The sequence below is a fragment of the Saccopteryx bilineata genome, chromosome 3 (assembly GCF_036850765.1).
Source record: "Saccopteryx bilineata isolate mSacBil1 chromosome 3, mSacBil1_pri_phased_curated, whole genome shotgun sequence".
In the NCBI taxonomy this organism is placed as follows: domain Eukaryota; kingdom Metazoa; phylum Chordata; class Mammalia; order Chiroptera; family Emballonuridae; genus Saccopteryx; species Saccopteryx bilineata.
Window position 1 is genome coordinate 28,198,303 of NC_089492.1, and position 13,914 is coordinate 28,212,216.

General features: G+C 37.3%; 1 protein-coding gene across 4 annotated transcripts in view; it reads left to right on the forward strand.

The window, feature by feature from the left end:
• ANGPT1 (angiopoietin 1) overlaps positions 1-13,914 on the forward strand; it is a 289,496-nt gene that overhangs the window by 162,950 nt on the left and 112,632 nt on the right. Inside the window, exon 2 of one of the 4 annotated variants that reach the window (XM_066265819.1) lies at positions 7,101-7,232. The exons of the other annotated variants lie outside the window; for them this stretch is intronic. Coding sequence (XP_066121916.1) covers positions 7,221-7,232 — 12 coding nt within the window. The 5' untranslated portion in view covers positions 7,101-7,220. The remainder of the gene's footprint in view (positions 1-7,100; positions 7,233-13,914) is intronic. 4 annotated transcript variants of the gene reach the window in all.

Sequence of the window (13,914 nt, forward strand, 5' to 3'; positions counted from 1 at the left end):
ATGAGAAGTCATTGTGAGCAAAGACAGACCTGGGTAAATGCCATGTAGAAAGGGTCAGGGAGCTGGAAGATAGGATGAGAACCCTCTGCACCAGGAGGGGGGTGCATGAGGGATCGTGGTGCCTACGGTTTTGCCTACTTTTCAAATTTCAAAGCCTGGCTTCACGCGGAGCTACAAAGAGTAGCAGAACTAACACATGTGAGTTTCATTTCTCTTCTCTTCTCTAATTTGACTTCAAGTGGGATGTGCCAGTGACTTATAAAATGGGCAGTGATTAGGGAGAATAAGAATAAAGGCAATGCTGATTGATTAATAGATTGGTTGACAAATTGTTATATTAACTTGGAATTAGGACTCTCAATGACTCATAAATTACATCACTAGCTTCTAGTTTAAACTGTTCAGTTTGACTTGAAAGCCTAATAATAAACTCCCAGAGACTTAAACCATTCATAATTGTTTTCTTTTTTTCTCTTGATTTCTTCAACCTGAGCATTCTGTTATCCTTGAACTACAAGTTTTGCTATTGAAGGTGCTATGTAACTCATGCAGGCAAAACCCTGTTGAAATAGCATCCTGCAAAGTTTAAGCTGTAACGGTTTTTATTAATTATCTATTGTTGCCTGACTATGCCAAAATTTACTAACTTCAAATTACAATCATGTATCATCTCACGTAGTTTCTGAGAATCAGGGATCTGGAGAGAGCTTAGCTGGCTGGTTCTGGCACCGGATCTTTTGTGAGGGATAGTCAAGCTGTTGGCTGGGGCTACAGCCTTTGAAGACATGGCCGGTCAGAGGATTCATTTGAAGCTCATTCACTGGCTATTGGCCAAAGGCTTCGATTTCCAACCACATGGTCCTCTCCAAGGTCTGTTTATAACATGGCTTCCACCAGAATGAATGATGAGAGAAAAAGAGACCAAGATGTAAGTCCTAGTGTTTTTTGTTTAAAGTGACATATTGTTAGTTCTGCCACATTCTATTGCTCACACAAATAACTCTGGTAGAGTGCAAGAGGAAACTACACAATATAAATACCAAGAGAATGGGATTATTGGACCACTGAGAGGTTGATTACCATATTAAAGTTGTATTTAAAATCAGTAATCAGCTAGAATGCAGCCTATTGAAATGTCTTTATAGAACAATACACAGAGAAGCTCTACAACTGGTGGTCACTTAAAAAATGACAAGAACTTTGTTGGAAAAAAATGAACCCATGTTCTGAGAACTATGTTGAGTTTATAGTACATATATCCAATGACTTAAAGAAAAGTATATTAGGTTCTGCCATTTATTTGTTCTATAGAAATAGCTTTTTGTGCTAATCTAGTCATAATTCTCTCTGGTCTGTCCTGAAATAGCAACTTTAGGCTTTTTGGTAGTATAAAGAGGGTAATTACAAATAAGACTGACTTCTAGTCCTTGCTCTTCCCTGACTTGCAGTCCCTTGCTCTGCCATCTCCTGGCTGCGCAGCCAAAGCCAGGTTCTAATCTCCAGTGCCACCTTCTCTCTGAGATATAACAGCATTCATCTCCAAAGGTTGTTCTGAGGATCAAATGCTATGATGTGAGCAAACTATTCAACACATTGCTTCATACACAGTGAAAACATAATAAATAGTAGTTATGATAGTAGCTTCTATGATACTGTGATTTGTAAGAAATGTATATCTGGTTATTCAGATAGCCAAAATATATTTGTTCTTTATTCACAATTCCTGGCTCCCAATGCCCTTAAATCTTGGAATTTCCAAGTGTTGAGAGTAATAAAGATGTCGTTTTTTGTGTGAATGAAGTGACTAGGAAGCACCTAGGGGTAGGTTGCCAGGAGAACCAACCCCTTGATTTGGGAGTTGGAGTTTTCAATACCACACCACCACCTCCTCTAGGGAGGGGAGAGGGCCTAGAGATTAAATCAATCCCCAGTGGCCAATGATTTAATTAGTCATGACCATGTGATGAAACCTCCAAACAAGGCAAGAGGATGCAGTTAGAGGGCTTCCAGGTTGGTGAACACCCAGAGATGTGGGGAGACTGGTCCACACTGAGGGCCTGTTCCTTCCCGCAGACCTTACCCTGTGCGTCTCTTCCATCTGGATGTTTCTGAGTTCATCCTTCTTCAATAAACCGGCGATCTGTAATTAACATGTTTCTCCGAGTTCTGCCAGCAGTTCTAGCTAATTCATTGAACCCAAGGACGGGGTTGCGTGAGCCTCTGTGGATGAAAAAGAGGTGGCTCCATGGAGCCTCCACATCGGGCACTAAAGATAGCCAGGTTGTGAGCATGGCCCCAGATGGACAGAGTATCAGCCCCAAATGGGGGTTGCTGGGTAGATCCTGATAGGGGCACATGCAGGAGTCTGTCTCTCTATCTTCCTTCCACTCACTTGGAAAAAGAAGAAAAAAGTTTAAAAAACATTCCTAACTAAAAGCAAGTCATAGCAGGTAGTCATGTCCTAGGCCTGTAACTTCCTTGACCTTGAATGAACCTGTCTATTGCAAAAGGCCATTGTTTTTTTGCATCTAAGATAATATATCTTTGAAATGTCAGAGTAATCTTATTTTCCAGACCGCTCAGGGCGCAAACACAGCACCAGAGGCATAGACCACAGAATGCCTCATTATGATCTTGTTCCCTGGATACCATCTCTATGTGCTGTAAATGTTACTTATTAACTATCCTGTACCCACCAGTTTAAAAGAAGTATCTCTCCATTTTACTTTCTATCCAAATCTAGAGATCTCTCCTCTTTACTTTCTCCTCTCTTCTTAATCGACCAGTGGATTTCATGTAACCCTCCTTATATGTCTCTTCCTTTTTTCTAATTTTTCAAATAAGCTGCAAAATTGCCATTCTCCAGAACATCTCAATATGTTGAGATTTATCCTCCCAGCAATTTTTTGACAGTTTTTATACAAGTTTAGGCATTTCTTAAATTGAAACTAATTTATAGCTAGTTGGTCAGAAGTACAGGTAATGACCTGGACTTGTGGTTGGCATTCTGAGTTGGAGGGCATCATTGGAACCTTGAGTCTTTAGCCAGGTGGTCAGAAGTACAAAGGTACTGGGGTTGTGAGTGGCATATGAAATGTGTGTATGTTTGGTGGTGGGGGTGCAGTCTGATAGGACTGAACTCTTACCCTTTGGAATTTGATGTTAGGTCCTGGGAGATAGTGTCAGAATTGAGATGAATCCTCAGACATCCTACTGCTGTCTGAGAATTGCTTGTCAGCTAGTGAAGTTGGGTAAAGGAACCCAACATAGCTTCTAATCCAGTGGTTTTAAACTGAATGTAATGACCTTGAGTAGGTTGTGATACTAGAAATTGGTGGAGTCAAATCTTTTTGTACAAATGAAATGAAATCTAAAAGTCAGAGACCTGAGTTTTATTTCCTGTGTAAGTGGAAATATTATTTCATAAAACTTTTATTTCATATTTGTGTGTGTGTGTGTGTGTGGCACACATGCATTGCATTTCTTTCTTGTCCTGGTTAAAACTATTCCTCTATGGATCACAGAGAAGAGAGAGAGAGCTCTCACTCTAATCTCACTTTGTTATATTTGTGTTTTTTCCTGAGGAGAACAAACCTTATTCTATTCTAGTGATTGTGTCTCCCTAAATGTTTTTTAAGTTGGAGTATTTTAATGCCTCTCTGTCGGAGAACCTCTTCTTGTTTAGACTCTGTTTAATGATGAATCACAATGTTCCTATTCAATGACCTTCCCGTGTTTCATCATTAGACACGCACCAGGAAAGGACAAGGCTCGTTGCTTTCTGCCTAATAGGTGGTTGCAGATGCATTAATGATAAGCATCATAGGAAAGTTAGAAATCTCAATGGACTTCATTGCTTGGAATCTTTTATATAGTATGCATCCACAAGGATTGTTTTAGTTGTGTGGTTAAATAAAGAAGTGCTAAGTTCCTGAGGTTTATGAAATTCTAAACATCACACTCTCCTAGAAGAGGCACTGCTTCTCACTGAGAAAGACCATTTGAGGCTCTTCACTGCCAAGTTTGCCAAGTGTCCAGCGGTGAACCATATAAGTAAATGCTCTTTTCATTGTTTTAATGTCATATTTGTGTTGTCTTAAAATTTTAGATAGTTATTATCAGTGGCTTGAAATGCTTCATCTTCAATCTGTCAGTCATTTTATCACAAAACAAACAAAACTTAAACACTCGCAATATTGTTAATTTCCAGGTTCTCATTATCTTAACTATAGTGATGAATACTTTTATAATGTGATTAACTTTATACTTATTTTATCAGCCTTTAAGTCAGATGCTCAGCTAGTTGTATTTAACTATAATGTTTAAATATTTTTTAAAGAAAAACTTATTTTTCTTTTTACAGTTTTCCTCTACTCCTGCTGCCCCTGCCCCACCTCACAGTGTTTTTACAAAGGACATCTGGGAAGTTTATTCACTGCAACCTCTCACTTTATTCATTGCTGGCCTAGCAAGTCAGAGTCTAATCATCATCAACATCGTCATTATAGATCTTTCTGTGCTAACATTGCTCAAGGAGAGTGTTTCCTCTGGACATTTGAAACAACTACCACATATGGTACAAGACGTTTTTTTGTACCCTGTGGCTATAAAATCTGGAAAAATTAGTGACTTTCTATAATAAATGGCTTCTGACAGTACATTAAATACAATACAATATTATTATCTGTTCCCAGATGTTTTGGCCACCCTAGAGTACATAGATTCCTGGAGTTAGTATAAACAGGAAAAAATACAATTCTTTAAGAATGAAAGTTTGCAAAACTCTTTAGTATTAGGCAGGCAATAGTATCAGGGCTCAAGAGTATGCTATTATAAATCTTTAATCTTTGTTTTGGTGACTACGGTTTACAAAATAGTTTTATTTTAACTTGATAAAACTGCTTTGACGTCAGTATTACTACATTTACTTTACAGGTGAGGAAACCAAGGCTCAGAATAGTTAAAGGACTTCTTTGTTGTAATGCTGATAAGCATTAAGAAGATAGGCCTCTGAGAATGAATCCCTTGTTAATGTATTTTTTTACTCTCCCATACCACCTCTTATATCCACAGCTAATGAGAAAGTTCAAACCCAGTTCCTTTCCATTCGAAGCTTATTTTATTTTTCAGTGAAGGCATGTTCATGATCTTTATTTTTTAGTCCTCAACTAATACTATGAGGTAGGTACATTGTTATCCCCATTTTCTAGAAGCTGAAACACAGAGAAGGAAGCAAGTTGCTTAAAGTCATGCAATCAGTTGCCACTCTGCGGCTGTCAGAGCTCAAGGCTTCCCCTCCTGTCTCACACACTGCTTCTTCTCACATGCCTATACATCTGGATTTTGTAAAAGAAATAATATGATGGCTAATTTTAACTGTTAATTGTCTCCTTATTGTGTATTTTTATTTGTACCAGAGAATTCACACTCCTCCTAATAGATTTTCAAACTGCTTCTCCCAAATTATCTCCAGACCAAAGTATCAGCATTAGCATTTGCATACACGGCATCTTATAGCTAACCAAGTGTTTTCACACACATTTCTGTTGATTGTTACAACAAACTTATGATAATCCTGGAAAAGGTATGAATTCCAAGATGATTTTACTGATGAGAAAGATTGTGAAGTTTGCATGGCTGATGAGTGAAAAATCACTCAGGTCTCCTGATGACACATTCTGGGAGCTCTCCACAACATGACTCTAAAGATAGCCCTTCAGTCCTCAGGATTCCACCTGCCTATGCAAGTTCTCCAAGATCTTTCTCCCACTTTGGGAGAAACCAGGTAGAACATAAGCAACCTTGACTTTTGATATGAGAGACCTTTATAAGTGGGCTGATAGCCATGGTAGGCATTACTACCATCATAAACTATGGATTTAGACCAGGCAGGTGAGAATTCTGGTTGTGTTACGAGCTCTATTTAACTATATATCCTTAGGAAAATTACCTATTTTCTCTGACTCTATATTTTTTAGTAGGAAAAAAATTGTGAGAAAAAACAATGTGATTTCGATATGATGATGCTTTTCCAGCAAACTCAGTTGACTACTTAATGTATGAAATGCTATGGCATGAGAACCCTTGGCTTTAAGAATTTAAGACTCTACTAGGCCACAGTGAAATCCTAGAATCTATAATGTTTGGGCTTCATGGTTTACTGGAAATAATGATGCTGATATTATTCTAATATAGAGAAAGTTGTGATGAAACTGAATCATGATGGTCGCCAGTCCTGGGTGGGAATGCAGAGTACAGAAAATGGCTGATTAAGCACGTGCCTGTTCCAAGTCATGTCTGTGCTCAGTCACATTGCGTTAGCTGAGATCTATGAAGCTCTTTATTTCTTCTCTGTGAGTAGATAGGATAAAATTCTCATGGATTTCATAAATGTGGGGTATATGTTTCACAATTTTGTACCAGCTATTTCTATCCTAACAGTTACCACATTATAATGCTGTCTGTTTATATACTTGTCTTTCCTACTAGACAGGGAATAGGAAAGAACTGTAGCTTTTTTGCATTTTTATATTTCTGTGGTGCAAGGCCTGTTAACATAGAAAATATATAAAAGTGATTCAGTACGATGTTCATTGAACTGTGTTTATTTCTTATAAAAGCCTATAAATGGATATATTATATAAACATACATAATTATACACCCACAGCAGTGTATGTGCCTGTATGTCTTTGTCAATAGCTAATCTAATCTGTAACCTTACACCTACTTGATAAATCATGGCATTTTCAAAGAGAAACAGTTATAGTCTACTACTTTACAACATATATGTATTCTATATAAATATATGAATCTATAAAATTTCAGCAAGTATATGCATCCATAAATACTTTTAACAATTAAAAATCTTTTAGCAAAAATTATTTGTTTAGTAGTTTTAATTTATATATAGTTTAGCAGTATTTAATTTAGTTATCTAGAAAACATTTATTTCTGGAAGAAGGATTGTTTAAAGAGTATTGATGAATTTTTTTTCATAAGCTTTAGAAAAGGTATAATATTAGAGTACACTTTATGAGGAAAAGTTTTCAGTGTGTATATGAACATTAGAATAAGTACTTACTTGCGATTTTGTTTGAAGGCATGAAGTTGTAATGAACAGGAGGACAAACATGATACTAGCCCATGTGCCACATGAAGATTGTATCGCTGTTCTGATTGAGAAAATGAAAGGAAATACTAACACTTTTCAGCAAGCATAATGAATGAGGCCGTAAGTAACATATCATCATGGAGCTGAGGAAAGAATAAGTCACCTTGTCATATTATAAAATAATTACTTCATACTTAGTTCAGGAATGTCTCAAAGCATCCACTACTTAGAACCTAGTCGTTCTTTTAATATTTCTAAGCATGACTGTGGTGAAGGGGATTTTTTATTGTATTTTAAAAGGAGGAACAAGTGAGTGGAGAGGGTTTGTTTTTTTTTAACATTGATAGGTGATTGGTGGGTGACTGATGGGTGGCTTTATATCCCCCCCAACTGATAGCAACCCAAATATATTTTTTTAGAAAGTTTTTTTAAGGCATGTAAAGCTGCTACGTTTTTAGTCACTTTGTACCTTGACATCTAGACTACGCAATCTGGTCAGTGGAAAGCTTGCTAAGAAGTTGAAAGGGCTGTCTTTATAATTATGATCATGATTATCTTAAAATCTTAATGTAGTAGTACATGAAAAGGATGATGGAATTCATATTTAGTTTCATTAACTGCTTCCTTGTTTTCATTTCTTTCTCAAGCCCCCAATTGCTCTCTCAATTTATTTTGGGATGTAGCTATTTGCCAAAGATGAAAATTTTCCATATGGATTCTTGAGGTAGAGTCTATAAATGGGAGAATATGTATCACATAGCTCTCCTTCTGCTCCTTAAAGAAGAATTTCTAGCACCTCTGTGAGAAACTATGGAACAACTTGTTCCTCCTTGAAACAGAGCTACAACTCTGGGCAGTGGGTCTAACTGGTTTGTACTGTACTCTTCAGAGTATGTCAGCCCTTGGGGACAAGGCTCTTTTCTTATATGGACCTTTAATAATTCTGTCCCACAATTTATAATAAAACTATATGTCTGAGTCCTAACTACTAATATGTCTGAGTCTCAAAAATATAATGTGGACTTAAAAAATAAAAGAGTTGAAGAAACCATCCACTAAAGGCGGTGATTTTCAGCCAGTGTGCCCTGGCACTCTGTTATGCCTAAAGAATTTTTAAAACATGCAATACCAGACTGTTAGATGATCAAGTAAGAAAAAATGACAACAAACACAACAAGAGCCACCTGGTGTGAATCAATCAAAATTATAGCTATTTTTTTTTTGGTCAAATTGGGAAAAAAATATATTTTTTGGTGTGCTGCAGAATTTTGGTAATTATTTAATGTGTGTCATGAGATAAAAAGGTTGAAAATTGCTGCAATAAGGTAATGTTTTTGTAAATCTTGAAAATATACTAAATGGTATAGTTTATTATTTTTCGTATATGCCTATGTAGCATAAGTCTACATCAACTTCAGGATAATTGTGGTATGTGCGTGGAGTGGGTGCTTTGGTTGTCTAAGCTACGTTTTACTTCTTACAAAAAGCAAAACAGGTTCAAGGCAAATATGTCAAAAATGACATCTGCAACATCTTAATGGTAGCATCATGCTGTCTATTATCAATGTTTCATGATTTTACAAATATTCTAAGATTCCATGATTTAGAATTTTCAATAAATTAGACCAGTCTTCTTTCAGTTAATGAAAAACATGAGGTTTTGAGGGGTCATTGCTTTTTGGGGATGGGGATGAAATCAGAAGGAACTCTGTGAAATGACCTATAACTCCCCAAACTAGATTAGGGAATCTTTAAGATGGACTTTACCAAATTCCTCTGGCAATGCATGTGGCAATGGGAACAGGTATTTTAGCAGCTAGTCATGCTTGGTTTCGTTCTCTCTTGGCTGGTTATTTCCAAGAGGCTAATTCATTGTAATGTTAATTTGGGCTGTCTTCCAATAGCACTTGAGATATAACAAGTATCACCAGGGTACCAGAATGGTCTTTGTTAAAGAAGAAACAATGCCCAATGTTTATAGTACTTTGATCAAAGAGAGGGAAAACAGCGATTTCATTTCATTTATAAGATGTCAGCATTGTCCCTTTCTTATGTTTTGAATGATTGTTTTCATCCTAGACATTTTTCCAGTAGTTGAACCAAGGGTATTTTAAAAAAAGAACTACTCAACAAATATTATTCAGGAAAAATTAGTTAGACCTCACACATAATGCTTTGGAATGTTTATTATACAATGACGTTGACAGTTTTATGCCTGTACAAACTTATACATGTTCCACTGAGTAATCCCACATTGTAGAGAAAACACACATACTTTTACTATTAATTTTGCCCTGTTTAAGCATATGAAAGAAAGTGAATTTTAAAAAAGCAACCATGAACTTTAGAGATACTACAGAAGAGAAGGTACATTATAGATCAACTTCATTTTATGAAAAGAAACAGTACATGGAAAAGAAATAGCCTAAAAATTCAGAATGTTGAACAGAGGGGTTTTATTGGAATGAGGTTAGATTGTAAGTGCTAATACCCTGCAATTTTATATGAAATACCAGAGTAAAATGATGGCAATTTTATGTCTAGTAATGATATTGCTGAAAAGTCTATAAATCCCTTAATTGTTAAGGCTTTTGAATTTCTGTCACTGAGTACCTTATATCATCTGCTGAGTATTTAAATTGCATGATTTGTCCTGCAGCATTTCATTTAATGTAAGGGGTTTTATTTAAAAGCTGAACAATGTGAATTACTCATTTGTATGACTGTCTTGTGTCAAATGAGAAAAAAATGTAGTTTGCAAAGATGTTTTTTAGAATTATCCAGTGGAGAGTCTGTTTTATGGCATCAATCCCTACAACCTGCTGTCTGCTGAGCAGTCTCTAGTTCAAATGGCAAAGGTTTCTTTCTTTAAGTGAGCCAGAATGTATTTATATGTAGCATTCAGGGGGTTATATTTTATTCTAGAAGATAAACAAGAAACTAAAGACCATTAAATTAAAGGAAGATAAGATTCCAATTTTCTATTGGAAGCAATATCTTTTCTATTTTAAAACTGTCATTTTCATTGATTAAAAAAAAAACCAATGTGTACAAAATTGCTTTGTGGTTCTTTCAATTTTTCTGTCATCTGGGGAAAAGATTTCTTAGTTGTTAGAACACTGGAGCTGTCCATGACTATTTAACAGGCATTACCCATAGCAGCGATTTTCAATGGGTGTCCCGCATGATTTTTTAAACATGCAGTACCTGAATGTTTAGTCAGGGCCACTGACCTCTTTCCCTTAGATTGCCAAATAAAAAAATGGCAGCAGCCAACACAACAATAGCCATCCAGTGTGAATGAATCAAAACGATACCTTCAGCCTGCCCGATCAGGCAGGCAGAACATTTGAACCTTCATTTCAGCACTTGTAAAACACTTGCCTTAGAAGCAGTCTTGATCATCAGAATCAAGTTTGTCGTTCTTTTGCCGTAACTTTATAACACAGTGATGGAACATGATAGTTTTCAATGTGTTTGTTGGATTTTACTTAATTTAAATAATTACCCATAATAGAGGGAAAAGAAAAGCAGGGAAGATACAGTAAGACAAGATGGAGGTGCATTAACTGAGGCGATTTGTCTTCATACCTATCTACATTTGCGTCATTTACATTGGTCCCTTTGACATTCAAAAAGGCATCATTAATAACTGATAATATGACATTTTGTACTTTCAGGAACAAATGTAACTAGGCTAAGCTCACAATTGGAGGCTGTTAGTATTTTTGTCACAGTTTATTGATTCATGCATTACTTTATTTATCTAAATAGTACTGAGGACTCACATGTGCCAGGCACTAAGTGATACAAGCTGAGCAAGATAGTGCTTGCCTTCACGGAGCTAACGGTATACTGAAGTGGTGGGAAAAAAGAGGCACAGAGTACTCTAGAAATACAAAGGCAGGGTATTACAGGGAGGGGGTCATGAAAAGTTTTGTCAAGGGAAAGCTTGAACTGAATATTAAAGAAACAAGACCTAGCCCAGGAAAAGGGAAGATGGGGTAGAAAAAGAACAGTCCAATCAGAACAAAGTCATGTATAAAAGCATAAAAGCAAAAGAAAAATCTTATGTTTGCAAAAACGCAAATACTTTGTTATATCTGAAACGTAGGGTGCAAGTAGGGAAAGGGAAGCTGAGTCCGGATCATAAAGAGTCTTCTATGCTGATTAAGGAGTTGTGACTTATCTGCAGGTAGTAGAAGCCACTGAAAGAGTTTAAGCAGTGGTTTATGAGGCCATATTTATGTTTCAAATAGATCGCTCTGGTTATGCCATGGATGATGGATTGGAGGAAGCAAGTCTGGAGTCAGGAGACTAGTTATGGGGCCATTAACAAATCCAGAAGACAAATGATGAGAGTCTGACCTAAGTCAGTGCCAGTGAAGATAAAGAGATGTGGTAGGAAGAAAGGGAAAGGGGGAGAGGGCTGTATACAGGCATCCTTCAGGAAACAGAAGCAACAGTTTGGTGCTGACTGCATGTAGAAAATGAAAGCAAGAAACAGTCAAGATGACTCCTGTGGCTTAGATGAATGGGTAGGTGGTGGAAGAGCCATTCATTGATACAAGAAACAGAAGAAGAAAGCCAGGTCGTGTTGATGAATGATGAGGAATATATTTTGGACAGAATGGTGCCTGGGGATTAAAGGAATCAGAAATTCTAGCTCTTTATCTTAAAACAGATGCGCCTGCTCTAGAGACTTGATCCGGGGATTTTCTGCTGTGTTCCTGTATCGGTGTTTCCTAACTGCCATTAAGGATATGTATCATATATCTCAGGCACACAGACATATACATCCATATTTTAATTTTCTATAACAAGTGAAAATTAAAATTTTTGTGGACTCTTGTACTTTAAAAAGGAAATTTTAAATCAAATAATTTGAGAACTTCAAGAGAAACATTATAAAGAACTTAATCCAGCCCTTCGTTTCATAGATGAAGATCTGCAACCCAAATTGCTTAAGTGACTTTTTCAAGTTCATGGAGTAAATCAACACTAGTACCAAGATTAGAATCCAGATAACCTAACTCCTGGCTGAGTGTGCTTTTTATATATCACCAGCCTTTAAAAAGTGTAAAGGAAAAAACTAAGCGGCACTTAGAGAAATATTTTCAAAGTTTTATGACTGACTTTTTTGGGTGTGAGAAGATAGGTATAAAAGAGAGGTGCCAGGCTAATAAAATGGACCTTGGCACAGGAAACATCTCTTTTGTTATATGAAGAAAGAATGACTTTCTTGGGTCCTGGCTCAAATCTGGGATAGTGTATTTGACAACTTTCAGAAGCCACAAAACTGTGCTCTTAAAAGAATCATAACCAAAAAAAAAAAAAAAAACACAAACAAACAAACAAAAAACATGATTGTACAAGATTTTGTTCATATGGGATTTTTGTTATGCCCTTGATAGCTTAACTTTTCCATATGCTTCAGTGGGGGTGTTGCTAATACTCAATTGGAGGTGATGTAACAAATATCTCCTCACATTATTAATGTCAGTAGCAGAGAGCGTCTCCCTATCAATCAAAGATAAGAACACTTAACAGGGGCCCTGGCCAGTTGGCTCAGCGGTAGAGCATCAGCCTGGCATGTGGAAGTCCCAGGTTCCATCCCTTGTCAGGGCACACAGGAGAAGCACCCATCTGCTTCTCCACCCTTCACCCTCTCCTTCCTCTCTATCTCTCTTCCCATCCTGCAGCCAAGGCTCCATTGGAGCAAAGTTGGCCCGGGCGCTGAGGATGGCTCCATCGCTTCTGCCTCAGGCACTAGAATGGATCCGGCCACAAAGAAGCAACACTCCAGATGGGCAGAGCATCGCCCCCTGGTGGGCATGCCAGGTGGATCCCGGGCGGGTGCATGCAGGAGGAGTCTGTCTGACTGCCTCCCCGCTTCTAACTTCAGAAAAAATACAAAAATATATATATATATATATTTACAGGAAGAAATATAGTCAGAGGTAAACTCTATTAGAGTGTTTGTCAATTCTATTGAAATTACTTATTGTCTATTTTTTACAAGATAACTCTTTGTACTTGTAATATCTGGTACCAGGGTCAGTATGCATTTATCCCCTATTTACTAGGATATGTAGAGCTAATGCCACATTAATAGGTTGAACTAACTTTAGAGTCTGGCCATTTTGTGGGGTGATACATAGGGAAAATAAAATCAGGGTGATGCTGAGCTCAACAACTGAGGATTTTGAGGGGTGAACCCTGTGGGGGTCAGTGCCCACCTAATTCAGGATGGGAGCCAGGTTTTAGTGATAGAAGGCCCAGAATAAGCCAGCAAAGAAAAATACTTCTGAAATGATGAAAGAATTATTTCATAGGGAAGGCTTTTTTTGGACTACTGGTATGTGGCGCCCCTAGAAATTTCCCTCTCAAACAATATCTCGCCATTACTGGCGTATTGTTAGGATATTGGTTGTCAGGTGTAGGCGTAGCAGTGAGAATGAGTTAAAGTGGTCATCAGTGGTGGGAAGCGAGGATAGAGTGCAGGAAGTAAAGTTAACACCCCCAAGATGATGCTGATGAATTGGTATTGTGAAATGGGAGCTTCAAATTAGGGGCCATCAGAAGTAAAGCAAGGAGTAAGAAGCAAGAAATTGGGAAAGAAATGTGGGGTGGGCCAACAATACCAGCAGCAATTGTTGTTGGTTCAGTGTGCGGATATAAGTCTGAGTTCACCACACACGGAGTGGCCATAGCCCACATCTGACATTAATTAGTTTTTTCACCTTGCTTTTTATAACCTCTCTGAACCTCAGTCACTATGTCTATAAAACGAGATGCTTGG